Source organism: Protomyctophum parallelum (genome assembly GCF_964188405.1).
Source record: "Protomyctophum parallelum genome assembly, chromosome: 6".
Taxonomy (NCBI): Eukaryota; Metazoa; Chordata; class Actinopteri; order Myctophiformes; family Myctophidae; genus Protomyctophum; species Protomyctophum parallelum.
Genome location: NC_139701.1, coordinates 54,932,188 through 54,959,938, shown reverse-complemented (window position 1 = coordinate 54,959,938; position 27,751 = coordinate 54,932,188). Strand labels below are relative to the sequence as shown.

At 42.5% G+C, this 27,751-nt stretch overlaps 1 protein-coding gene across 3 annotated transcripts in view; it reads left to right on the top strand.

Moving 5' to 3' along the window:
• The first annotated feature begins 2,671 nt into the window (after positions 1-2,671).
• The window catches only part of fxr1 (FMR1 autosomal homolog 1), a 33,022-nt gene continuing 7,942 nt past the window's right edge, over positions 2,672-27,751 (top strand). Inside the window, exons 1-13 of one of the 3 annotated variants that reach the window (XM_083767639.1) lie at positions 2,672-2,763; positions 8,408-8,460; positions 9,537-9,630; positions 10,504-10,575; positions 12,255-12,403; positions 16,201-16,291; positions 17,568-17,684; positions 19,062-19,232; positions 20,082-20,160; positions 20,776-20,921; positions 21,361-21,447; positions 25,824-26,064; positions 26,894-26,987. In XM_083767639.1, coding sequence (XP_083623765.1) covers positions 2,713-2,763; positions 8,408-8,460; positions 9,537-9,630; positions 10,504-10,575; positions 12,255-12,403; positions 16,201-16,291; positions 17,568-17,684; positions 19,062-19,232; positions 20,082-20,160; positions 20,776-20,921; positions 21,361-21,447; positions 25,824-26,064; positions 26,894-26,987 — 1,445 coding nt within the window. In that variant the 5' untranslated portion in view covers positions 2,672-2,712. The remainder of the gene's footprint in view (positions 2,764-8,407; positions 8,461-9,536; positions 9,631-10,503; positions 10,576-12,254; positions 12,404-16,200; positions 16,292-17,567; positions 17,685-19,061; positions 19,233-20,081; positions 20,161-20,775; positions 20,922-21,360; positions 21,448-25,823; positions 26,065-26,893; positions 26,988-27,751) is intronic. The other 2 variants (XM_083767638.1, XM_083767640.1) reach the window with 2 other exon arrangements.

Genomic DNA, 27,751 nt, shown 5'->3' with positions numbered 1-27,751 from the left:
TTGTCTGTGAACTGATTGTTTTAAAGCACTTTCTAAACACTGTTTTTGAAAGGCGCTTTATAAATAAAGTTAAAGGTATATTCAGTGATTTCACTTAATTCAAATATCACTTATTTTTTAGTTTTGTTGTGATAATCCTCCCTACTATAGAGTGTGCTGGCCATATAAGGAGTTCCTCCCTGTACCCAGTTAACCCCTGGGGGTCAAAAAACCTTAGGTTTCGTTTTTGACTCTCTATCCTGATTGGACGAAAGGCTGGGTCCCACAGCCAAAAACGAAACGTAAGGTTTTTTGAGTGAAATCACTGAATATACCTTTAATATTTATAGGGGTCAAGCCCTTTCTGTGGACATTCCGCCATTTTAGCAGTTTTGGCAGAGTACTAGAGGGCCGTGAGAATCCGAGAATCAGATCAGCCAACGCAGGGAAGCTGGAAGTACCCTCACTAAAAAGTAAAAACGCCGGGACAACGCTCCACACGTCCCAAACTCTTCTCCCTTCTGGCTCCAAAACTGTGGAATGCACTTCCCATTGCAGTCAGAACTGCAGCATCACTCCCAATCTTCCGCCGTAGTCTGAAAACCTGCACCTTTTCATCCTGGCCCATAGCACTTACCCTACCCCCTTAGATAGCATTTCTGTAGACTTAGATAGCATTTGATACAGACTTATAGCATGTTATGTAGACACTAAACAGCACTATATCATTGCATTGTATGTAGTCATGATAGCACGTCATAGTATAGATTAGTATAGTATAGTTTATATGTATAGTTTCATTATATAGATATTCCACTGTTACGTTCTTAGCTTACGCATGTTTCATGATAAATGCTTTTTATGTGATGTAGGCTATTCCCATGCTTTTTGTTCTTGCTTAATGTAAATCGCTCTGGATTAAGAGCATCTGCTAAATGCCTAAATTGTAATGCCTAAATTGTAATTGTAATCCCTCAGGAACTGAAGCTCACACTCATTCGTCAAAAGACCTTTAGATATCATAAATGTATGATGATCCACTTTTTGTTTGGCCAAGTCAAAGAAATGGCATTTCCATACATGCGAATGACTGTCTGACTGGTTACACACAAAGCTGGTGTCTGTGTGTACCACATTTGTGATGATTTGATTGACTGAGCAGTGAGCACTGATGTATGATGATAAGAGCGATGATGTGTGTAAGTTGCACCACAAGTGTGTAGGACTGTAGGCCTATTAGAAGAACTATAGGCTATGTATGCATGTGTGTAAATATGTCATAGCAGGCCTGAAAAGAAATAAAACATCAAACTCAGTTCATTGAGAAAAACTCATATTAAACAGGGTTATACTGTAGAAAATGAAACAATTACAGCCATAAATCAGCCATTAAAGCCTGGATGTCAGATAATTACCTCCAGCTAAATAATGACAAAACTGAGGTACTTATTGTGGCCCCTGACAATATTGTGCCTAAAGTGGTGGACAGCATCGGGCCCCTCAAACACAATGTGCGTCCAAACATCAGGAACCTTGGCGTCAATTTTGACCAATGCATGCACTTTGACACTTTGACAATAGTCTCACACGCGGAACTGGAACAAATTATCCATGCATTTGTTTCCTCAAGGCTTGATTATTGTAACTCTCTTTTCACCTGCTTAAATAAAACCACCATGGACCGCCTCCAAATGATCCAAAATGCTGCAGCCAGACTACTCACTAGGTCCAGCAAATTCTGCCACATCACTCCAATCCTGGCCTCCTTGCATTGGCTTCCGGTGAACTTCAGGGTTCAGTTCAAGGTACTTGTGCTCACCTTCAGAGCGATGCATGGTCAGGCCCCTGGTAGCCTCGGTACCAGGCTTTCATTTTTGTTGGTGCAAAAATTGAAAGCCTGGAGGAACGCATTGGCCGCTCTGGTCTAAAAGTGGGAGTCAACCCTTCCGGGTGGGCGTCGCTCCAAATGATGTGACGTAGCGCTGCACTAGGGGGGAGAAGGGGGCCGGGGGTCGACGGACAGATCGATGAGATCCAATCAGGGCGTGCGCAAATCTGAGCCGCGACCCGCCCCTCTAGACCAGAAACCTAACACGTTAGCTCAGGCTAGGCCCCTGGCTACTTGATTGACCTGGTACCTCGTTATGTGCCCAGCAGGGCCCTTAGGTCTGCAAATCAGGGTCTATTCGACCCACCCTCCAACAAACTAAAAACTAACGGTGACAAATCATTTCAGGCCGTAGCAGCCAAACGTTGGAATGCTCTCCCACTAGCACTGAGATTTTCCTCCTCTGTGGGCATTTTTAAAAAATAGCCTCAAAACATTTCTTTTTAAACAAGCTTTTGTGGATGGTTCAACCTGAACTTAATTAACCTACCTTTTGTTTTATGTACATATGATGATCATATTGTTGTCCTGTTGAGCTGAATTGTACAGCACATGTTTTATCTGCATTGTTTTGCTTGTTTACCTTGTTCTGTATTTTTATTGTATGCAAAGCACTTTGTGAGTCCTCTCTGTGAAAGCTGGTGCTATATAAATAAAATGTACTTACTTACTTACTAATTTATTGGGTAATCCAATCTCTCAAGACAGACCCTGCAATATACAGGTTAATTCCAGTTCCCAACTATCCCACTGACTTAACATTGCTCCTTGGGGTGGATTCCAAAATTAAACTTCCAACACACATAACAGCACCTGTCCCCCCACAATCCTTTGCGTGTTCCAATATGGAGGAACTGGCGGTGGAGGTCCGTGGAGCAAACGGAGCTTATTACAAGGTAAATAACCGGCTTTAAAACACACGAAAACAAACGCCAAACCCCCACCGCGAACACGAGACTACGCAGCGAAGCTTTTGTCACGCCGTATAGTCGCACGTCCCTGTCGTTGTGTGCAAATTAGACTTATACAGGGCTGGGTTTGAATTGCTCCCAAGTTGCTAAAGCTAGTCGTAAAGTTAGCCTGGTATGCTAAGCTAAGTTAGCATTCCAGGCTAACATTTGCCATGGAATCGTCCGTGATATCATAACAGCGCGCCCGTCTAGCAAAGGAGGCTCCCCGGAACGCAAAACGGCCACTATTGTCACGTAAAAGGCTTAAGTTTACCAATAAAAAATGGTCGCGTTTACACATTTTGCAGCTGAGAAGTTATTTTTCTATCGAGAGGCCCCTTTGTCAAAACTTCTTCAAAAGCACCCAACGAGGCGATACACAGTACACACGCTCCAGGGCTGAGATATAAGGAACCTTATGGGTCTGTATGTAACTCAAGAGAGTGTACAAATGGAACTTCCATTTGTACACTCTCAGAGTTAAATTAACAGTGGTTTTTACAATATAAATTGGGGTACCAGAGATAGAAATGCCATTAAATCAGGGGGTCCGTATAGCATAATGCGTGTGAAACTGGAGGGGGTCCATGAAAGTAATGTGTTTCGGAATCACTGCTAGAGCCGTAAAAAATCCTCCCTTATCCGGGCCACTGGCATGTGTTTTCAAATAGGGGGGGGGTCCCTGGGCCAAACAAATGTTGATTTGGGGGTCCTTAGACACGAAACAGTTTGGGAACCACTGCTGTAGTGTACAGTGACGTGAACCGTGCGATCCTTCGTGTGTTTGTCCCAGAGTTTGAGGAGCTGCAACTCTCTCACCTGTTAGCGACGTTCTTTCACACAGATGATCATGACCTGATAATATCATATCGAACTGAATGTTCCATGGGGATATTTGATATATGATTGTATTTGGCATTAACTAGACTAGACGCAAAAGTCGAAGGCTAATGCTGTTGTTGGCTAGCAGGACTCTGTAAGGACAAAAAGTTTAACATTAGCCATTGCCTCAGTTTCTCTGCTACGTAACATTACACCCGAGAATGGTATTCTACAGCTGACATGGTCACTCACAAATAATATTCCAAATGAGTAAAAGAGAAAGTACAAAAAAAGCCACACACTGGCCACCCACACGGAGCTTCTTGGAAGTTTTAATTGTGTGTTGTTTTTGGTTTAAGTTGTGGGGCATTGAGTTTGTGGCGTTTATTGAACGGACGCTTGTGTAACTAAACTGTAACACACTATCTATCATTTGATTCTGATTCATACCTAAGCTATGTGGTTTTCTCGTTTGCGGCGGGTGTGCGAGTGTTTGTGTGTCAGCTGCCCCTTGTCAATCTGGACCAGTTGTCATGTCAGGACAGGGTCACTGATACTCTGTACTCTGTCTAAGCTATTTCTAGACATGCCTGCTTGACTAACCCCTTCCCCTCCTTTCTAATGGCCCCATTCCTCATCTTTCCTCCCCCTTGCTTCCCCTCTTCTCTTCTCATCACACCTTTTTCCTGTCCCCTTAACTATTTTCTTCTCTCTAGTCTACTCGGCTGCACCCATCTTTTACAATCTGTCTCTTCACAGTCATTCGACCCACTCAACCATTAATTTATCAGTCTCCCTGGCTGCGTGATCCCGTTGCGTTGTGGCCCTCCTTGTTGCCATGTTGTCCAAAGCCGAATCACTGAGTTCTACTGTGTTTTGTAATTTGTGTATCCTGTTGATGTTGTGATTTGGTTTATTCCGTTTTCCTAGTAGGAATGCGTTTTCATTGATGTGTGCGTTGTGTTCCAGTCTTTAACAAATCAAGTACAAACCTTTTTCATTCAAATAATATCATGTGCTCATTGCTCAAGCACATTCCTGACAACTTTCCTGACTTTATATGTTTTTACTGACAAGTAGTTTGGTAAACTTTGATTCCTGTGACTTTAATGATTTGGCTTGCCTTGGACTTAACGTATGGACTTAACGTATCCCTTCTCGTGGCTTGAACCGGTGTCTTACTTGACCCTACCTCTGGTATTTTAAGGTTCACAGACCTTTATCAGTTTATCTTTAATGTTGTTTTCCAACAAAGGCATTATTTTAACTGCAAACCAAGAAGACTGTGCAGGAATCTGTTTTACGATAGTCAGCCCATAATCTTCTGACTCACCTGGTCTTCTGACTCACTTCTGATGTACTGTAGGTGTGGACATTTTCTGCCCTTATTATATCTGTTAGAGTAAAAGGTGAACATTAAGGAGAATATAATAAAGAGAACATGGTCAATTTGCAATTCATTAGATGCACAGATAAAATATGACTATGTATAGGATATTATTCAGCAGTAATTAAAGCAGATAAAGCAGTTGGATACTTGGTTTTATAATTGCTAACTGTACGCCTATTTGGTGCACAGTGATATATATATATATATATTAGGTTAACACAGGACATTGCGGAAGCACATAAACCTCTCAGTCGTTCCCTTTGATTAAATACCAGCCAGCACATGATCGGCCAACAGCCAATGTTTTGATTTCACTCTTCCAATAATAACGGATGGATAAAAGGAATGGATCAAGGAATACTAGCCTAAATAATTCAGTCCTAAACCTGTGTCCGAACACACTTTTTCCTCATATGTGCAGTTTGTGAACACCTCATACATTACAATGTGGTGGAGCCACATTTTACAGGAAAAATCCATCCCTGCTTAAGTTGTGGACATGTTGAGTCGTCGACTTGTGCGGTGATGACTAGCCTTTGGAAACATACTTTGGAAACATACCCAGTGGAAATGGGCAATCATTATTCTTCACCTATTAGGAACAAAGCAAAAACAATTTTGGTGTAACTAATGTGATTCATTTATATTCATATATTCAATCCAACTTTTCATGAATGCTTTTCACTTTCCATTTCATTACGCAATCCAACTCTTCATGGCTTTCACTTTCCTTTCACCAGGCCCAGGAAATGCCTGGTGTCAGGAAAGTCTTAACAGCTTTGCAAGACTGTTAAGTGTTGCATTTGTTGCTGCATTTGTTTATGGCTGGAGGGGATTTTGTTTTGTGACATCATGCACACATAGCTGCATGAACGTGTAAATCTCCTGCTTCTTTTTCTTTAAATGAATATATTTAAAGATATTTTTGGGGCATTTCTGCCTTTTATTGGATAGTGCAGTGAAGAGTGACAGAAACGCAGTAAAGGCCGTCGGGCTCGGGTATCGAACCTGTGACTCGCTGTCAGGCTGCGTTAGAACCTATATGAATGAATGAAACTTTATTGACAGCCGTAGCCAGTAGATGACAAACAACAATTAAAAACATACAACACAGTTACAAATAAATACATGGGTTCATAAAACTCTAACTCTCGTAAAAAAACAAACATAATAAAGAATCTATAGGAGGCACTCATACCATTGTTTCCACATCAAAGAGCGTTATCTAACAGTGCTAAATCTAGGATTAGTTAACACCTTAATCACGTTATTATGTGACCCATCAAGTCTGCTTTTAAAGCTGAACATGAGGTTTCTCAAGAGAGCCTGGAAGGTGGTTAGACCAGAGTCGCAGAGAGCTGACTAGCACTGCCACCCCTAGGCTTCTTCAGGAGAATCCTGAGAGCATGGTTATAAGCCACCTTTAGCTTGCGCAGACTCTCTTTTTTTTTTTTATAGTTCACCCATAAGGGGGCTGTATACAGCGGGGTGCAGTACGCTCTAAATAGGTTCACCTTGACCTCAACTGAACAGTAGTGAAATTTCCTGGCTAACATATTAGCTTGGACATAGAGCATTCTTCGCTGTCTATACATGTCGGCATCATCTTCCATCTTATCTGTAATGATGTGCCCCAAATATTTACAACTGCTGCATACAGAGAGGGTTTGATGCGACAGGTAGAACACTGGAAAATGCGGTATGCACCTTAACCACTAGGCCATCAGCGCCCCGTAAATCTTCTACTTTTGAGGGGACGGGCATGCTATGCTGCATACAGACAGACAAATCCTTTTCTAGGCTGCTTGACCTCCAGGCAGCCACACCATAACAACAGTGATATTTTCTTCATTAGGCTGTCACTCTGTTGTTTAGTTGGGCTGCTACAACGTTGAAATATTATTGAGGCTCCGGCTGCTGGCAGGGTGAAGCCATGGCTCTAAGCCAGTCGGTTCTTCATCTTTCACAACAGAAAGTGTCTGTTTATTCAAACTAAGGGCTATGAATTAAGTTAACCCATTTTGGGTGGGAACTCCTTTTGGTGTTTTAAACATTATGTTATAATTTAGCTATTGAAAAATAGCAGACCTACAAGCTCGTAGCGCGCCACTCGGTGGCGCGCTACGAGCTTGTAGGTCTGCTATTTTTTTTTTAATCCTAAGAATGTGGCGCAGATCTTTGAATATATATTCTTTCAGAGTGAATGTTTTTAACTCTGTCCAAAATGGGTTAAGTAGGCCTTTCTTTTATCTTGGCAAAAATGTCTTGGTCATTTTCCTTGACACTTGTATTCATTTGTCAGCATGATGTGCCTTGAAATGCCAGTCGCTAGACTTCCATTGCAATTAGGAATACAGTATAGCAGACGCTCTTTATCCAGAGCGATATAATACATTAGGCAAGGAAAACGGAAGGTAATGCGGTACAACAATGCATAGAAATAGTGATCTAGGTCAGATGATGGGTAAACAAAAGAATAATAATCAATAATCTGTACATTGAGAGTTGAGACTATCCACAGTACAGTACACACTATAGGATGCCAGGTCTACAATAATGTGGCATCTGTCTACATATGCTATCTAAGTTACATTTTAGCCCTGGAATTTGGCATAAGCCTGTAAGTTCATCATGGCCAGTGCCACGGCCCACGGGTTAAGGTGGAGTCTGAAGAGGTGGGTCTTCAGTCTACAGCAGAGGATTGGGGCGTGAGTCTGCAGTTCTAACTGCAATGCTGGGGAGTTTCTTGTTCCAGAGTTTGGGAGCCAGAAGGGAGAAGAGTCTGGGACGTGTGGAGCGGTGTGTCCCGGATGTTATATGTGAAGGTTCTGAGTTTTGAGTCGACTGTGTCCGTCTTCCCTGTGTTGGCTGATCTGAGTGAGAACAGGAGGGGTTGTTGTAGCGTTAGGTCAGGCTTTGACGAAATGAGGCTGCACGCCCGAGTGATGTAAATAGTCCCGGGATGCAGGGATGGTCTTTTAGATGAGTCCCAGGAACATTTTATGAGTCAGGAGTCATATTTTGCCTTTTTCTTTTTACAAATTGCAGCATTTAACTCCCATTTAATTTTATATGGTTATAATATGGTTATATTCATGTAGAAAACGGAAGACGAAATGATTATTATAACTAAAGCTAGCAAAATAAACTACCGGTAGAATGAAAAACACTACAGTAGTGCATCCTGTGGATGCAGAGGTTGTTGTTTTATTGCGTCCCTTAACTATAAACTGCGTTTTGGGATGCAAAATGCACCCTATTTTAATCTCTGATCATGCCCATACCCTTTTGTTTCCAAAGATGGAAAAATAAATCATCTTCCACATTTGAATGCAAGTTGTATTTAAAATTAATTCATTGTTTTTGTCTGACATGCAGGGCTTTGTCAGAGATGTCCACGATGACTCATTCACCATTGCCTTTGAGAACAAGTGAGTTTTTCATGTTTATGTCCATGCATTTAAATAGTAAATACTTGTTTGAAATGTGTGCACAAATACCCTTAAGAAAATTATAATCTAGTTGTGAGGGCATATTAAAGTGGTATGTTAGCAAAAAAAAAAGCTAGTGTTGGGTAATTTAACCTCAAAGTAATGGTTATAGCATAATATATATTTGTTTTCTAATGTCCAACGTTTACGGGTTTATTTGATGTGGGTGGGGGAATTGGACATGGGGTGGTTCTGTGGGTGCTGTGCACTGTGTGGGTGGACTGGGTTGGTTCTGTGGGTGTTGTGCACAAAAAATAAGTGTGTGTATATGTATATATATACCCTTTCTCTGAGTGTGTGTGAATGAATGAATGAAATATTTATTTTCGTCTCATGCCACTTTGGCCCATCCCATATGGGATTGTATGACACATTTCACAGAGTACATTGAATACAACTGACACTACAGTCGTTCCTGTTTATACATGCGTGTGTGTGTAAGTGAAAGTGATGTTGCCTGTGTATGTCCCAACATTCCTAAAATAAAACCAAACCGAATGGGGTGTGGTTTGAAGGTCTCAGGCTTCAGCTCAACATATACGTATATGTTGTTGTTAATTTCCATTGTCACTGTGTCCAGTTAGCAGCCAGAACGTCAGGTGTATATGTTGTGTTGTGTATATGTGTATATGTTGTTGTTAATTTCCATTGTCACTGTGTCCAGTTGGCAGCCAGAACGCCAGGTGTATATGTTGTGTTGTGTATATGTGTATATGTTGTTGTTAATTTCCATCGTCACTGTGTCCAGTTGGCAGCCAGAACGCCAGGTGTATATGTTGTGTTGTGTTGTGTATATGTGTATATGTTGTTGTTAATTCCCATTGTCCCTGTCTCCAGTTAGCAGCCAGAACGCCAGGTGTATATGTTGTGTTGTGTTGTGTATATGTGTATATGTTGTTGTTAATTCCCATTGTCCCTGTCTCCAGTTGGCAGCCAGAACGCCAGGTGTATATGTTGTGTTGTGTATGTTTATATGTGTATATGTTGTTGTTAATTCCCATTGTCCCTGTCTCCAGTTGGCAGCCAGAACGCCAGGTGCCCTTCAGTGATGTCAGGATGCCGCCTCCCGCTGACGGGAAGAAGGACATTGGAGAAGGGGAGGAGGTGGAGGTGAGCATGAGTCACCCTAATTAACAGAGGATTGTGCCTTCACACGCGAGGATTTCGGCCGGTTTTAAGGAAGATTACATCGGCCGTTAGCCACACAAGCTAAAGGTTGCTACATTTTGATACATTAAGCCCCCGATTATAGGGAATAAAGCGATTACGGGCATTTATGTCAACGGTAATGATGGCTTTTTTTTAATTCATTACGTCAATAGAGGGTATGTGCATGCTTAAAGTGAATGGCACATCGAGTGGCAAAGCGAGTGGCAAAGCAACATGCAAAGTGAGTTTAACATTATTTAACGTTGTTTAATGCAATCCGATAGGACTTTTCTGTTTGCATATATGGGCTATCAAGGCTAGAAAGTAGTTTTTTGCCACTCTGTAGGCATTCCTGCATAACTTCCGGGTTTGATGATGATGTCACGCGCATACTCTCTATAGCCATAAGGGGGTTAACCCATTCTGACCTGAGATCAGATTCATACGAGGTTTCCAATGGACACACACTGGTCTGACGAACCAATTCTGACCTGAGATCAGATTCTAAATAATGTCAGTCGTTCTTCGATTTTTTTCAAAAATAGCAGACCTACAAGCTCGTATCGCGCCACTCGGTGGCGCGATATGAGCTTGTAGATCTGCTATTTTTAAATAGCTAAAGCACGACATGATGCTGACACCAAAATGGGTGCCCGTTCAGAATGGGTTAAAGACATTTCATGCAGTTATAGATGATTTACTATTTATAACTGCTTGCTCTTTGTTGCGCTCTCATTTCCCCCTCTTTCACTGTTTATTGCATTCTCCATCTCTTATTTCATTATTTGTCTCTTGTCTCCCTTCCGCTTTCTCATTTTGCCTCTCTCCTGTTAGATCTTCTCCAGAGCTAATGACCAGGAGCCTTGTGGCTGGTGGCTGGCCAAAGTGCGCATGATGAAGGGAGACGTGAGTTCCATTTTACCTTATAAACTCAAAAGATTTCCTCAGGAGTATTGTTCAGTTAATTCTGGAATTGGTCAGATGAAATGTGGACCTAGAATGATAGGTTTGGATTTGGCAGACTAAAAAATCCCAGTCCAAAATATATAACGGTACACTGGGCCAGTCCTTCTGAAATAGGGAACTGAGAATAGTGCGTGTGCTATTTGTAAATACCTGGTTTTTCATTGTTTACACTACGTATCTCTTGAAGCCAATCTGTTTGGTTAGCTAGGCTAATGCCGCACATCACGGTCAAGTCTTCTATGTACATTTGAGAACGGGGGGATAACCTATTCCGTCCACTACGACTAGTCATCTCAGACGTCGTGCTTGTGGACTCACAAGTCGCTGTCGGTGCGCCTGCCTTCTTGTCAAGTGATGTGCAAATTATAACGATGGGAGTGTGGTTTGCATAATTTGTCAGAGGGATTGTCATTCACTGTTTGTTGGTAACTTGAACCTTTTCTGGCTGATGTGACTGTTACAGCGAGATGCATCCGCTACGTCTGTTTAAGCCTCATTCATAGTGCATTATTCATGTAACCAAAGAGCGTGTTTTGACTGGTTCTCATATTTGAATCCACAGTGCCTATCAATCAGTGAGCCAACAACCACAACCCTACTAGAGTAAACCAAGCCACCTAGGCTTGTGTGTTTCCCTAAAGGCCCACACATACCGGTACTCTACTTTTAGGTGATAACCTACACACCTAAACGGTGATGTTGGTTTGGTAAAAACGGAGTGTCTTGGAGTGAGCGGTGAAGCGCTTATCAATATCACCGTGGCTACAGTGACGTCATGTTTTACTAACCGCCGCGGTTCGATTAGGTTATCACCCTAAATCTGGAGTATGCTTGGCTTGGGGCTTAACCCATTCTGACCTGAGATCAGATTCTAAAAATGTCTATTACATCCTGACAGTTTCATTATTAACCCATTCTGACCTGAGATCAGATTCTAAAAGTGTCTTCGATTTTTCAAAAATAGCAGACCTACAAGCTCGTATCGCGCCACTCGGTGGCGCGATATGAGCTTGTAGATCTGCTATTTTTCAATAGCTAAAGCATAACATGATGCCAACACCAAAATAGGTGCCCGGTCAGAATGGGTTAAAGGAGAATTCCATACTAAAAGGCTTTCTTACCTTTTATTTGTAGTTGTTACGTCCCCACCAAAGAGGTCCAGGTGTTATTTTGTGCAAAAGCGCATTATCGGCTATTTCCCCTACCATAAGCCCTCAATGAATTGAATGGGGCTATGGGGGTGCTAATTCGCTTATTTCCTTCCTTCGCTCAAAAATCTTTTTTTTTTATATATCCTCCCTTCATAGTGTAAATAGTATCCCAAGCGGCACACTTTACTACTTATTTACTACTCATTGTCTGTGTCACAAAAGGGGTTCTCGGGATTCAGTCTAGACTAGCCTGAATAACTTGAAAGCAACCTCCCCACTTTTCTCACACAGCTTTGTAAGTGAAATCCAGTAGCTGACTAAATTAAATGTGGACGTCAAAAGAACATTGTTCACCCTGGGCTGTCTAATTACTGTACCCTAACAATAAAGGGTTCAGTAAATATCTTAAAAAAAAAAAAAGAACATAGTTCATTAAGTCTTGTGTCTTGTGTATGTCTCTCCGTCCAGTTCTATGTGATCGAGTATGCAGCCTGCGACGCCACCTACAACGAGATAGTGACCTTCGAGCGTCTGCGTCCGGTCAACACCAACAAGTCCATGACCAAGAACTCCTTCTTCAAGTGCACTGTCCCCGTTCCACAGGATCTACGAGAAGCGTACGTACAGTGGAGCAGCTTTGCAGTGTTAGCATTATGCTATGCTTTAGCTATTGAAAAATAGCAGATATACAAGCTCATAGCGCGCCACCGAGTGGCGCGCTACGAGCTTGTAGGTCTGCTATCTTTGAGAAATCGTGAAAATGAGGCGCAAACCTTTATATATATTCTTTCAGAGCCAACATCTTTTACTCAAATCTTTGCTTCTCGGGAGGGTCCCTGAAACAACATATTTTCAGATGGGGGTCGGCGGCCAATTTCATATATTTTTAGGGGTCCTTGACGGCTTGACATGGAATAGTTTGAGAACCACTGACATAGAAACATAGGGTCTTTCAGAAAACTGTCAGGATTTTGAAGATATTTGTAGAATCGTTCCCAGGTCAAAATGGGTTAACCCATTCTGACCGGGCACCCATTTTAGTGTCGGCATCATGTTATGCTTTAGCTATTGAAAAATAGCAGATCTACAAGCTCATATCGCGCCACCGAGTGGCGCGATACGAGCTTGTAGGTCTGCTATTTTTTGAAGAATCGAAGAACGACTGACATTTTTTAGAATCTGATCTCAGGTCAGAATGGGTTCATCAGACCCAGTGTGTGTCCGGCGGAAACCTGGTATGAATCTGATCTCAGGTCAGAATGGGTTAATTGACCCATAGATGGGTCCCTGACTAACTAACTAACCAGCAGGCTCTTTCCTTGTTCCGCACTGTATAACCACCGTGTCTCTACTCTCCGGAATAATCCTTATGCTTTCTTGCTATGCTGTCAAGGAAAAGGAGTCCGTGTTGCAGAACTGGTGATTTAATAAACAAAATAATAATTCAAAAAGGACAAACGTGATCAGCCAGCTGGGTTCTAATTCTGTATCCAACCTCCGTAGTGAACAACAAAGTAATATCTCTCTTCCTCTCAATAATGCGACCGCTTCCCTGCACACCAGAACAGAACGTAAACACGAGATATCCCATAATACTCCTCGTCCCAGACTCAGCCCGCCAACACAGTTAACCCATTCTGACCTGAGATCAGATTCATACCAGGTTTCGATTTTTCAAAAAATAGCAGACCTACAAGCTCGTATCGCGCCACTCGGTGGCGCGATATGAGCTTGTAGATCTGCTATTTTTAAATAGCTAAAGCATAACATGATGCCGACACTAAAATGGGTGCCCGGTCAGAATGGGTTAAAGGAACAATCCCCCTGTATATACCTTAGGGTTACAACTGGTTATGCCTTATGGTTGTTTCTGTTGAATTTAAAAAAAAAACATTTTAAAAACATAATTTATGCCCAGTCACTATATTGCACTTGAGTGGTTTCTGTTTTACTAGTACCAAGTTAAAATGAGATTCGAAAGTGACTGGGGGAAAAGAAGAAAAGCTATTTCAATGGTAGTGGATGGAAAGAGAAGGATTTTTCTCCAACCAAGAAACGGCAACCAATGGATGCAAAGAGGGGCAGAACTACGGGCGGGACTGGACAAAAGGGTCAATTCCCACCATGACTATTTATACTTCCACACTATCTACCCCAGGGGGGGGGTCCTATGAGCAACCACAGGGGCTCTGCCAAATCTTGCCAAAAAAATGCCGTCTAGCACGAGGCCTCGCAGGCTGCGACTTCGTGCGGCCCTGTGCGGCCCGCACCATTCGCACAACCTAAAAAGCGGCTTTGTCTCTTTGAGTGCAATATTATAGTTACCGTACTTATATTAGTGCAGAAAAGAGACAATAAATCCAGCTTTGGAGAAGATGCGCTCCGATGGGGTTGTGGTACAGTAGCATGTGGCAGGTAGTCGGGGGTGGATAGAATCATCTTCAACATATTTTAAAATGCAACATGTCACTTTTTACTTAGTTTCCTGCGTAGACGGCATGACTGTAGCTGCACTTGTTGCACCTCGTTAACCCATTCTGACCTGAGATCAGATTCATTCGAGGTTTCCGCCGGTCACACACTGGTCTGATTAACATGCGAGGACGGAGCCATGCTTGCGCGGACCAAAATCTGCAACACAATATTATACTATATGTAGTGGGGGTCTCTGCTTCATCTCTCTCTCTCTCAGCTAAGGGAATTTGAGAGCTAAGAAAATAAAGCATGGTGCTACAAAGTAATTTGAGCAACAAGTAAACAACATACTTGGCAAGTTGGCATCTAAAAGTAACATGACTAGCATCTATCTAAAATGGTAAACAAACGGGAAGTGCAGCAGACGCTAAGATAATAAGGTAAATGCAAGGAGATGAGTTTTCAGATTTTGGCAGAAGATCCGGGGAGTCAAGTGACTCTGCAGCTGAAAGGACGTCTGATGGAGGGAAGTCTTTCTAAAAGATGGGTCTAGGGACAGGGGCGGGCGACTTTATTTTGGATCAAAGTTACTTTATTCGTTTTTCAAGTCACATGAGTCAAAAATAGCACACACACTTTTTTCCTTTACCCCTCCCTCCCCCCAGCGTTCCCGCTCTGAAAGAGCCACAACCCCGGTATCTTGTACCATTAACCCATTCTGACCTGAGATCAGATTCTAAAAAATGTCTATTACATCCTGTCAGTTTCATTATTAATCCATTCTGACCTGAGATCAGATTCTAAAAGTGTCTTCGATTTTTTCAAAAATAGCAGACCTACAAGCTCGTATCGCGACACTCGGTGGCACGATATGAGCTTGTAGATCTGTTATTTTTCAATGGCTAAAGCACGACATGATGCCGACACCAAAATGGGTTCCCGGCCAAAATGAAATAAACGGCCAACAATGAAATAAAAGGCACATACAAATATACATACGTATTAAAAAAATGTAAGAAATTAATCAAATATTGGACACAATATGCAAACAAATAATAATAATAAGCAGGGGTGGTGCAACTTTGACGATGGAGAGGGCCACTATATTTCCACACTCACTCCCTAGGGGCCATATATTACTGTCGTAGCAAAAATAGCCGATCTACAAGCTATCTTCGCTATATTCGAATTTAAATCTTTTTTGCTATTTTTTTAATTAGAATCCTGGAAATTAACATTTATGTAATTTAAAATGCCTTGAATTATACTTGTGTTGAGCAATGAGCTACTAATTTAGACTGCAGTAATTAACAGATTCTGTACATAGGACGTCTGAGAACGTCATAAGGACCCCGAAATATTAGTACTATTGACGTGTGAGGACGTCCTAGCGACGTCCCAGCGACGCGGGGCGAGATAAGAATATTCAGAATTTTTCCTATTTTTTTTTTGGCATTTCGCTTTTCGCTTGCCGTATGCTGTGCAACTATTAGCTTGTCATTGACTCCCATGTTAGCGCGGCGGAAAGAATGACTCGTATCTCCTAATCCAAGGCGCTCTCCGTGGTGATGAACGGATCGATATGCTGGCGCTTCATTTCTGCTCCTCATCCGTCTCTCCCGCAAAATATGAACGTTTTTTGGAGCGTAAAACAATATATTAAGATGATCGGGGATGTGAGGTCCCTTTGTAAAGTCAACTTTTTTAGGCAAGTGTTTCCTGTTTCATGGCTTTCAAAGTAAAAGCGATCAGACAACTCTGGCACTCTATAGCCTTTATTTTGAAGGCACTTCCTGTACTAAATGTGTTAAAGCTTGACAAATTAAGGGGTTGACACCATGGCAGGTAAATAAAATGTTGGGGCAACCAAAGTACAACAAGAAGTATACAATATGGTGCGTTATTGATGTTTGCAGATTGCCTTCTTTGCTAGAGAAACCCAAATTACAATTGCAGCCTGACATTCACATTTAACATACATTTTGCTCTTTGATTTCAGGTGCCAGAATGACCCACATAAGGACTTTAAGAAGGCTGTGGGAGCCATTCACATCTCCTACTGCCCTGAGACCAGCCAACTAGTCATCATGGTGAGTTATTCACATCTCCTACTGCCCTGAGACCAGCCAACTAGTCATCATGGTGAGTTATTCACATCTCCTACTGCCCTGAGACCAGCCAACTAGTCATCATGGTGAGTTATTCACATCTCCTACTGCCCTGAGACCAGCCAACTAGTCATCATGGTGAGTTATTCACATCTCCTACTGCCCTGAGACCAGCCAACTAGTCATCATGGTGAGTTATTCACATCTCCTACTGCCCTGAGACCAGCCAACTAGTCATCATGGTGAGTTATTCACATCTCCTACTGCCCTGAGACCAGCCAACTAGTCATCATGGTGAGTTATTCACATCTCCTACTGCCCTGAGACCAGCCAACTAGTCATCATGGTGAGTTATTCACATCTCCTACTGCCCTGAGACCAGCCAACTAGTCATCATGGTGAGTTATTCACATCTCCTACTGCCCTGAGACCAGCCAACTAGTCATCATGGTGAGTTATTCACATCTCCTACTGCCCTGAGACCAGCCAACTAGTCATCATGGTGAGTTATTCACATCTCCTACTGCCCTGAGACCAGCCAACTAGTCATCATGGTGACTGTTTATTGATCTTGTAGCCTTCTGCCCAGCTTCCGTTCTGTGCCTTTTAGCCTGGGACCCACACTAGTGAAAATGGAAGATCTACACAGGCTCAACAACGCACTACTTCTTAAATATTTGTTTTCTAATTTGTGGAATTTCTTAGATTTGTCTTAATGAAATTACTGACATTTTGTTTTTAATTAATTAAAAAAAAAGAAAATCTTTATATATATATTTTTTTTCTTTTGTGGCTTTCCCCTATATTTTATATATTTTTATAGAGGGACAGACAGTAGGCTGACAGGAAATGGGGAGAGAGATGGGGGGGGGTGACATGCAGTAAAAGGCTGTCGGGATCGGGAGTCGAACCCGGCGGCACACTGCCAGACTTGGGAATACCGGCCAAGGTGCCTGGACCGCTGAGCCATGGCCCAGGCTTGAAAATCTTGTTTGGAAGTAATAATTAAAAGGAAACAAAATAAGAAAGGGGCCCATAAAAATGTGCCTGTGATCCACAAATAGGTTCCTCCGACCCACTGTTTGGGAAAACAGCATTGTAGACTCTAACTGTGAGAGCGGTGTTACTGCAGTAGATGACTCACTCGGGTGCTCTTTTGGTTCTTATCATCAAAGCAACAATGAAGTATGTGTTGGTGATTCTTACGTGTGTCTGTGTGTGTGTGTGTGTGCGTGTGTGTGTGTGTGTGTGTGTCTAGTCCACCAACGAGGCCACGGTCAAGCGGGTCTCCTTGCTCAGTGACATGCACCTGCGTAGCATCAGGACCAAGCTGCTTCTGATGTCACGCAACCAGGAAGCCACCAAACACCTGGAGGTCAGTGACTCAGTGCTAACCATAGTAACACCTCGAGGTCAGTGCTAACTAGGGAGGCCGCCGATTAATCGATTTTTACGATTAATCGTCAGAGTAGACTAGTGAACTGAACGTTTTCTGTTCATATCAAGTACTTCATACCAGCCCCTTATGAAACTACTTCTCCCCGAATCCAAATGGATTTCATTTTCCATCCTGAATGGCAGTAACTTAGCATACGATGAGAACTGAGAAGATCTCCACAAAGGTTTACTCATTATAAAACTGTATCCATCAAAGCATGCACTCAACTTAATGGTTATGTGACCATGGCATGTGCATGTTTTATCTGATATTGATTTAAAATAATCAAAATGAAAATCGGCAGCGCTGTCGATTATTCGATTTTGGCTGGTGGTCACTTTCTGGCATCCCTAGTGCTAACCATGGTAACAAGTTTGAAGTGGACCGGTCTGGCATTTAACCCATTCTGACCGGGCACCCATTTTGGTGTCGGCTTTAGCTATTGAAAAATAGCAGATCTACAAGCTCATATCGCGCCACCGAGTGGCGCGATACGAGCTTGTAGGTCTGCTATTTTTGAAAAATCGAAGAGCGACTTGACATTTTTTAGAATCTGATCTCGGGTCAGAATGGGTTCGTCAGACCGGCGTGTGTCCAGTCGGAAACCTCGTATGAATCTGATCTCAGGTCAGAATGGGTTAGTTTCAGATAGGCTGCAGAGGACAGATACACACTCGTGAATATTTTGAGCATTTATAGTAGGATGCTTTATCCCGTGCCACTTGTGACTTGCATGAGCTGGTCCTAATATCCTTTTTGAGGGTTGCCTAACCGCTCCAATAAACAGCTATGTGTGTCCATATGTATTTACTACACTGTACAGTATGTACGGTATGCATGTCTCCATGGTATGTATGTCCGCTTGAGTACGGCAATACCTGCATTATTTCATTTGGATTTGCACAAGAGGCGCAATACAATAGACCCAAACACTGATCAGAATTAGGTTACATTATATTGTACCAACCAGATATAACTGCTGCACATGCTTAACACTGTGCTATATATAGCACATTGATGTCATACTATTACTTGACACTTGACACAGGATGCTTTTTTTAAGCCACCTATGGATAAATGAAACCACGCCTTCTCCAGATAGACAGACTGCCCATAGTAGCTGAGACAGAACAGTATTTAGCCAACTTTTTTGCTAAATACACACACACACACACACACACCCCCTCAGTTCAGTCTGATTTACCATTATCAACAGAATGTCTTTCTCATTGGAATAAGCTGGAGAATAAACCTATAGAGAATTCTTAAATAATAATAATAATAATGTGTGTATATCTTCCATCTGTCTAATAGAGTTCCAAGCAGCTGGCGTCGTCCTTCCAGGAGGAGTTTACAGTGCGTACAGACCTGATGGGCCTGGCCATTGGCAGCCATGGCAGCAACATCCAGCAGGCACGCAAAGTCCCAGGAGTCACTGCAATAGAGCTGGACGAAGAGACCGGCACCTTCAGGATCTATGGAGAGGTGTGTGAGAGAGTTGGGCTTCACTCACACCTGCACAACAGATTGTATAGCTGATGCACGAGACTTGTTGACTGTTGCAAGCTCGCAATGCATTTCCAATGGAAGTCACATGGTTTGACACAACATTTTTGTTGTATGAGGGGGGGGGGGGGTCACTTCCGGTTCAACGATCAACAACATCCGGCAGTATTTTGACCCTAGTCACTAGCTTGGCTGGTCCGGATTGCTAAGCTAATGCTATATTTTTCATATCTAAGTCAAATTTACCTCAAATCAACCCCAAAACATGGCAAAATATCAATTTTTTTACAGCGACGCACATAGAGACGGCGCGCGTGCACGATAGCGCACGATCACGCGGATTTCGGCCGTTGTTCAAACATTAGTGATATTAGCGAAAAAATATTATTTTTTGCTCTTTTGACCCCCCGATAACTGATATTGATTGTCATTCCGTTTTTTTCGTGAACGGGAGGTTTAGATTTTTAGATTAATTCCGTTTTTTCCGTTAATTGTAGGCCAGGGGGTTATAACCTTTCTTCCAATAGTGCTAACCTCTTTATTTTCCATGGTGGACCAGGTTTGTATTCCAAACAAATTCTGCTCTTTTGAAGCGTGCCAGGTAACGGGTTGTTGGTGATAAGGGGGGACGCTTTTGATTTAGTTTGACACATGCATACAACATTACCACACACGGGACAGTCACACGTCCATCCACGTCTTTTAGGTCAGGGTAGCTCCTATATATCTGTTATTTAGCGAGCCATAGGAGCAACCCGTGACGGTATGTAACTGTGCTTATTTTCTTGAGTTAGATCATGGCTAATATCTGTTGTGTTGTTTTTCCAGACGGTGGAGGCGGTGAAGAAAGCCCGGGGCTTCTTGGAGTTTCTGGAGGATTCTGTACTGGTGCCGAGGGCCCTGGTTGGTACGTTGACAACATACATTAATTTACACTTGAGTCTGGCCATAAATGCCAACAGTGCCTTATATACGGATCACTTAAAAGAAGTGACATTTTGTTGGCTAAAAAAAGGTTAAAACTCTATATTATGATGATATCAGCTATGGCGTTTGATCAGTAACGGGGTCTCCCCTTCTATCCATCTTTTTAATAAACGGAACACTTTTTTTTAGGGGCTGCTGCTGACACTGACGATTAATTATCCCTGCCCAGTAGTTTCCTGAAGTCCCATAGCATCGGTCGGTTAGCCTCAGCTTTTCTCATTGATTGTCACGTTTTCTGACTTTTCCTCCTCAACCCATTCTGACCGGGCACCCATTTTGGTGTCAGCATCATGTTATGCTTTATCTATTGAAAAATAGCAGATCTACAAGCTCATATCGCGCCACCGAGTGACGCGATACGAGCTTGTAGGTCTGCTATTTTTGAAAAATCGAAGAACGACTGACATTTTTTTAGAATCTGATCTCAGGTCAGAATGGGTTCATCAGACACAGTGTGTGTCCGGCGGAAACCTCGTATGAATCTGATCTCAGGTCAGAATGGGTTAACGGTCGGTCTTTCTTTCTGTCTCTCAAGGCAAGGTGATCGGTAAGAACGGCAAAGTGATCCAGGAGATCGTGGACAAGTCCGGCGTGGTCCGAGTCAGGATAGAGGGAGACAACGACAACAAGCAGCCTCGACAGGAGCCTCGCCCGGAGCCTCGCCCCGAGCCACGGACGGACGTAAGCATCCACCGCTCTGCTGCTACCACTGTACAATCCTATTAGGGTTAACCCCTTTTGGTGTCGGCATCATGTCACGCTTTAGCTATTGAAAAATAGCAGATCTACAAGCTCATAGCGCGCCACTCGGTGGCGCGCTATGAGCTTGTAGATCTGCTATTTTTGAAAAATAGTTTGAAGAACGTCTGACATAGAAACGTAGCTTTTTCAGAAAACCGTCAGGATGTAGAAGACATTTTTAGAATCTGATCTCAGGTCAACATGGATTAATTGAATACACTTTCAGAGTCACAAATCACAAATCAAATGCATACAATGTACCACAAAGAATGAATATGCCAACTAGTAGTTTCCACATTTAGTTTATAGTGCTGCAGTTCCGGAGTGTCCTGTACTAACATTGTTCCTGTGTGTGGTCGCGTCTGTGTTGCTGACACAGGGAATGGTCCCCTTCACCTTTGTGGGCACCAAGGAAAGCATTGGCAATGTCCAGGTGTTACTGGAGTACCACATCTCCTACCTCAACGTAAGTACACACACGTGTGTGTGTGTGTGTGTGTGCATCTGTGTGTTTGCATCTCTGTGTGTGTTGCACTGAGTTTGAAAGAGTACTAGGTGTCCTATATCATTATTTTACCTCTTTGTAAACAGTGGATTAAATTCAGTTGGCGATGTGAAAGTGTGCAGGAAAGCAACCCATACTCTTATCTATATAAAGACAGGGAAAAACGCTGGATAATGACATTTAATAAAAGGGGCATGAAAACGAGTAGATTTTGTACTTTTTATTTCCCTGCAGTGATGTTGTTATATTATGCATATCCCGTGTCAGAGACACGTTTTAGTCCAGAAGCATGCAGTAAACTCATTTTGTCCCAAGGGTACCGCATGCATCTGCGAGGTCTGAGTCAGAACTAATTCAAGTTGTAATTTGCTATGCAGCTATGCATGTACAATCTTAACAACTGTTCCACAAAAGTCCTGCCTCGACATGCTCATGCTGGAGTGAGTCTGTCTTGTCTTTCTGTCGGCATGTGTGAGTGAGTGTGTGTGTGCGTGCACTCAGCTGAGAGGTTAATGGGGTGCAGCGTCAATGCATGACGATATGGAAATGACTTCGGAAAACACCCTTGGTAACAAGTTGTCAACGTGTGTATGTGAGAGGGACAAGGACATACAGGCTGTGTGTTTGTGTGTGTGTGAGAGAGAGACAGGTTGTTGTGTAGCCTATGATGTATATCTGCATTTATGCTCATCATACTGTAACCCACCATACATGTCCTCAACACAGGACACCCTTTTGCTACTTAGTTTTTATTTGATATAATTTATTTCGGTGCTTATGTAATGTAATATTATTATAACATTGTTTTCTTCTGCAAGTAAAAGTAAATTTTACACTTTTTTTTTCAATATACATGAATATTAACCACACATAACTATCAAAATATAACTAAGGTCAAACACAAATTTTACCTTTTTTTTTTATTGCAATTTGTAAAAATAAATATAATTTGTGATGCATAGGATATCCCTGGCAGTCCCTGGGATTACATTACATTGAAAACCTAACGTCACTGTTCACCTGTAGAGGTAGATCATTGCAGAACGGTAAAGACATGCTAGACTTAGTAAGCAATAAGATTAACAATGGGTGTTTTAGAGGTAGGTGTGCCAAGAGCCATGGGTGTGTCAATTCAATTCAAAGGGCTTTAGTGGCATGAGAAAACATACGTTTACGTGTGTCAATGTGACAAGACGGTAGTCAACAGTATTGTGAATGCTTGCACTTTGACACACCCTAAATCTATCACACCCGTAAAGTAGGTTTATTAGCTGCAGCTGAGGTGCTTACTGTACGTAACTGTGTACTTTACTACGATAAGGTCGGTGTAATGCAGTCTACAATGTTTTGGTCCTTCTGTAGTTTTTTAACCTGAACCAGAAAACAAAATACAAAGTCAGCCTAGAGTTTCATGTCCCTTTTAATATTATTTTAAATTAGATTCAGCATAGATTGTTTTGAGGGTGTAATTGGCTGTGCAGTTCTAATACAGTAGTAATGAACACCCAATAAATAACTAATTACCATATGTTTGAGAATATGTGTAAAATATAGTGCTACTTAATGTGTCTGTTTATTAATATCCTCATACAGTGTATTTCTAAATTTGGAATGGTTGTCTGATACACACAGTTTCATTTTAAATACCGTAATTTCTCGACTAAAGCGCACCTGAATATAAGCTGCTCCAGCTAAATTTAGGGAAAAAAACGAATGTGTACAAAATCTGTACATATACAAGCCGCACTGGACTATAAGGCGCATAGAGGCCATAGACATAGATAGATTTAGAAGGTCCCCTAGTGGCCGTTAGCTGTAAAGATCCATATATTAGCCGCACCGTTGTATAGGCTCAGGGTTCAAAGCATGGGGGGAAAAAAGTAGCGGTTTATAGTCCGGAAATTACGGTAACCACCATGGGAAATATGCCATTCTGACTGGCCAAGACACACATGGGCTACATTAATTATGTCCATCACTAACAAGAACATACTTTATTGCCAGCTTAACCCATTCTGACCTGAGATCAGATTCATACAAGTTTTCCGCCGGACACACACTGGTCTGATGAACCCATTCTGACCTGAGATCAGATTCTAAAAATGTCAGTCGCTCTTCGATTTAAAAAAAATAGCAGACCTACAAGCTCGTATCGCGCCACTAGGTGGCGCGATATGAGCTTGTAGATCTGCTATTTTTAAATAGCTAAAGCATAACATGATGCCAAAATGGGTGCCCGGTCAAAATGGGTTAAAAAAAACAAAAAACGAATCAGTGCTTACACTGTAATTTTAATTCATGAAAGTATTCCAGTTCTTAATTGGTAAAAAAAAAAAAAAACAGTAGCAACATTGAACGATTTATTTTTTATTTTTTATCATTTCATATTTTTGGCAATTATGGAGACTTCACAGGTTATCTCTGCTGTCGGGAGGAGACCTTATAACTCCAGAAAATGAAAAATATACATTTTTCAGGAAATGAAGAAAACCTTATATATTTTTTTAAAACAAAGCAATACAGCCTCATCAAAGTTGGTGTTGTAACTTTATATATTGTCAATTACTTCCATGAGAGGAGGTGGGAGAGTTAGGTGCTTTAGCAGACATTTTGAGGGTCCAATGGAGTTAAGAGGTTTTGTCCTAAAGCACTTTTTACTACTTTCCATTGGTTCAATATTTTCGAAACAACACACAGATATAAAGGGTGTTCAATAGCACTGATTTATGCAACAAAAGAAAATCTAAAAACCTCAAAAATGGAGTTATGAGGTTTCCTCCCAACACCAACGATATGTGGGTTAATGCACTGTGAGCGAGTCGGTTGAGAAAATCACCCACTAAAGTATTTTCTCATAACCGTCTAGCTCCCAGTGAATTTATCCATTACATAATTTGTCACCCAGTTCTGATGAGCATACCTACAGTGTGTCTTTTGCTTTGTGTGTGTGTGTGCTCTTTGTTTTGCATGTCTTGTGCTGTTCTGAGTGGTGTGTGTGTGTGTGTTTGTTGCATCCTTTTCTTTTGTTTTGTGCATGTGTGTGTAATGTAGGAGATGCTGCAGCTTCATACGAAGAGCCAAGAATTGCAGGAGGCGCTGAGGCAGATTACACAGAGTCAAGGCCTAGCAGCATTGAGAGTCAGACTATGCAGCACGAGCCACCCGTGTGTTGTAGATGTGTGTATGATGCATATAACCTGTGCATGATGAGCGCCCGCTTCCAATGCTTTATCTACCCATACATACACACCAGTAGGTTACTCACCAAGCCCATGCTATGGAGCAGGTATAGGCTCTACTGAAGCCTACTGGCTGCGATGGAGGAAAGGAAAGGTACTATGTTTACCCAGGGTAACTGGACTAAGGAAAGGAAAGGTACTATGTTTACCCAGGGTAACTGGACTAAGGAAAGGAAAGGTACTATGTTTACCCAGGGTAACTGGACTAAGGAAAGGAAAGGTACTATGTTTACCCAGGGTAACTGGACTAAGGAAAGGAAAGGTACTATGTTTACCCAGGGTAACTGGACTAAGGAAAGGAAAGGTACTATGTTTACCCAGGGTAACTGGACTAAGATCAAGAACTTGTTTACAGCCAGGCCCTGCTCATAGAACATTTCATGGTAGGGGTTCAATGCCTTGTCCATAAAGGGCACTTCAGCGGTGGTAATTTTAAACGTGCCGGTCCGGGGATACGAACTAAGCGACCTTCCGATATCAAGACCGCTCCGCAAACAGTTCGTCCACCGCTGCCCCTGAGCAGGTAGGCTCTACAGGAGCATACTGGCTGCCATTAGTAAAAATGACTGCCGCAGAAGCTAATGCATGGTGAAACTGCGCTATGCAACAACTTGGCTTCATGTTCACTTACGACGTGGCGGGTTAAGACTGAGGTTAGAGTTAGGGGTTGGTTATAGTCAGACAACACAACCAATGAGATTACTGGCTCCATTAAATGGGCTTGATAAGTAAACATACTGGTTGATATGGGTCGATAACACTCTAATCCGCTAGCATGAGACGACGGGGTCAATGCTTTTGGAATATACTGTACCTGTGCATGAGAATGATGATGAAATGACTCTTTTTTTGAAGAGCTCATTCTTTTTTGTTTTTATGTATTTATTCATCAGTCTTTTTCTTTCATTCATTCTTTCTCTCCCACACCCCCACCCACATCTTTTGGTTTCTCATCATCCATCTGTCTGTCATTCCTTTCTGTTCTGTTGTCTCCTCTCTCTCTCCCTGGGTTTGGATCTCCTCTCTCTCTCCCTGGGTCTGGATCCTCTGCCTGGGTTTGGATCTCCTCTCTCTCTCCCTGGGTTCTGATTCCTCCAGGAGGTGGAGGAGCTTCGCCTGGAGCGTCTGCAGATCGACGAACAGCTGAGGCAGGTGAACCAGGGCCACCGGCCCAACGACAGGGAGAGAGGAGACCGGATGAGGGAGAACAGGGAGAACGTGGACGGCAGCGGCGGCGGCGGCGTGGCCTCCTCCTCCTCTATGCATAACAGCCGCTCCTACTCTGGCCGTGGCCGCGGCGGACGCAGGGGCAACAACAACAACTACACCTCTGGATACGGTAGGTTCTGACCTGAGATCAGATTCATACGAGGTTTCCGCTGGACACACACTGGTCTGATGAACCCATTCTGACCTGAGATCAGATTCTAAAAATGTTAGTCGTTCTTCGATTTAAAAAAAAATAGCAGACCTACAAGCTCGTATCGCGCCACTCGGTGGCGCGATATGAGCTTGTAGATCTGCTATTTTTAAATAGCTGAAGCATAACATGATGCCAACACCAAAATGGGTGCCCGGTCAGAATGGGTTAAGGATTAAAAACGAGCTGAGCCTTAGACGTCGCTGGACGTCCCATAGCACATCCTCAGTGATACGGGGCGAGATAAGAATATTCCAAATTTTTCCTATTTTATTTTTGGCCCTTTTCGGCTGCCGTATGCTAACGCTCTGGGCTCATATTAGCTTGCCGTTGACTCCCATGTTAGCGCGGCGGAAAGAATGACTCGTATCTCCCTAATCCAGGGCGCTCTCCGTGGTTATGAACGGATCGATTATGCTGGCGCTTCATTTCTGCTCCTCATCCGTCTCTCCCGCAAAATATGAACGCTTTTTGGATCATATATCGTATAAATTAAAATGATCGCAATGTAAGCTAGCAATGTAAAGTCAACTTTTTTTAGTAGATTGTTTCCGGGTCATGGCTTTCAGAGTAAAAGCTCTGAGACAACCCCCGGCCACCCGGAGCTCCTATTTTGAAGCACTTCCGACGCAAGGAAACAATGCCGTTTACCTTTTTGTCAGGTGAAACTGATTGAAACATTGATTGTGTCAGAGCAGTCTAATGCCTTCACCTCTCCTAACATATCCATGCATCTCCTGCCTACTAGGCACCAACTCAGAGCAGTCTAACGCCTCGGAGACGGACTCAGAGCGCAGAGATGAGCTGAGCGACTGGTCCCTGGCTGGGGAGGACCAGGACAGGTGTGTGTTCATTTGTTTTCATTTGTGCGCATTTGTTTTCATGTTCTATGCACTTTCTTTGCACTTTAATTTGTGCGCATTTGTTTTCATGTGCTATGCACTTTCTTTCTTTAAACTGCAATGATGAGCCTGCACAAACAAGAATTTTACCCATGTTACTTGTAATGTGATGTGACAATAAAGCTTGATTCTGATTCTGATTCCGACTTAGCCATGTTCTCTCCGCAATCCTGTTTGACGGACATGCTTGAGCGAGTGGTAACTGGTAGCCAGAGTGATCTAGTGAGAGAGTGGTGACACGCTTTGACCTCGCCGCAAAGCGGGTGCCTATGGGCTATAGTTCCAAACATTGCTCCTATGGCTGGAACTATCCCATTGAGATAGAATGAGCACTTCCGCATTCCATTGTTACAACGGGAGTGTCATTACTCTCTTACTAGATTACTCTGCTCGTAGTCCTGGTCGTTAACATTCATCTTGAGATTCTGATAGTTTTTTTTTTAGGTTATGTTTTTATTTCAATGGTGTTGCTTTTCATATAAAGTACAGCAGTGACCCCCAAAAAAGAAAAGAAAAAATACGTTTGCCCGAGACCCAAACTGCTGAAAGGAGCAGATTGGCTATTTTCACTACTACAATTTATTGGATTTCTTTATGAAATTAACACATTGTTTTAAAATCATGAACATTTTTGCTTTTTATTTTTTTATTCTTTTATATCCCATTCTGGGCGGGAACCCGTTTTGGTGTTTTTAAGCATTATG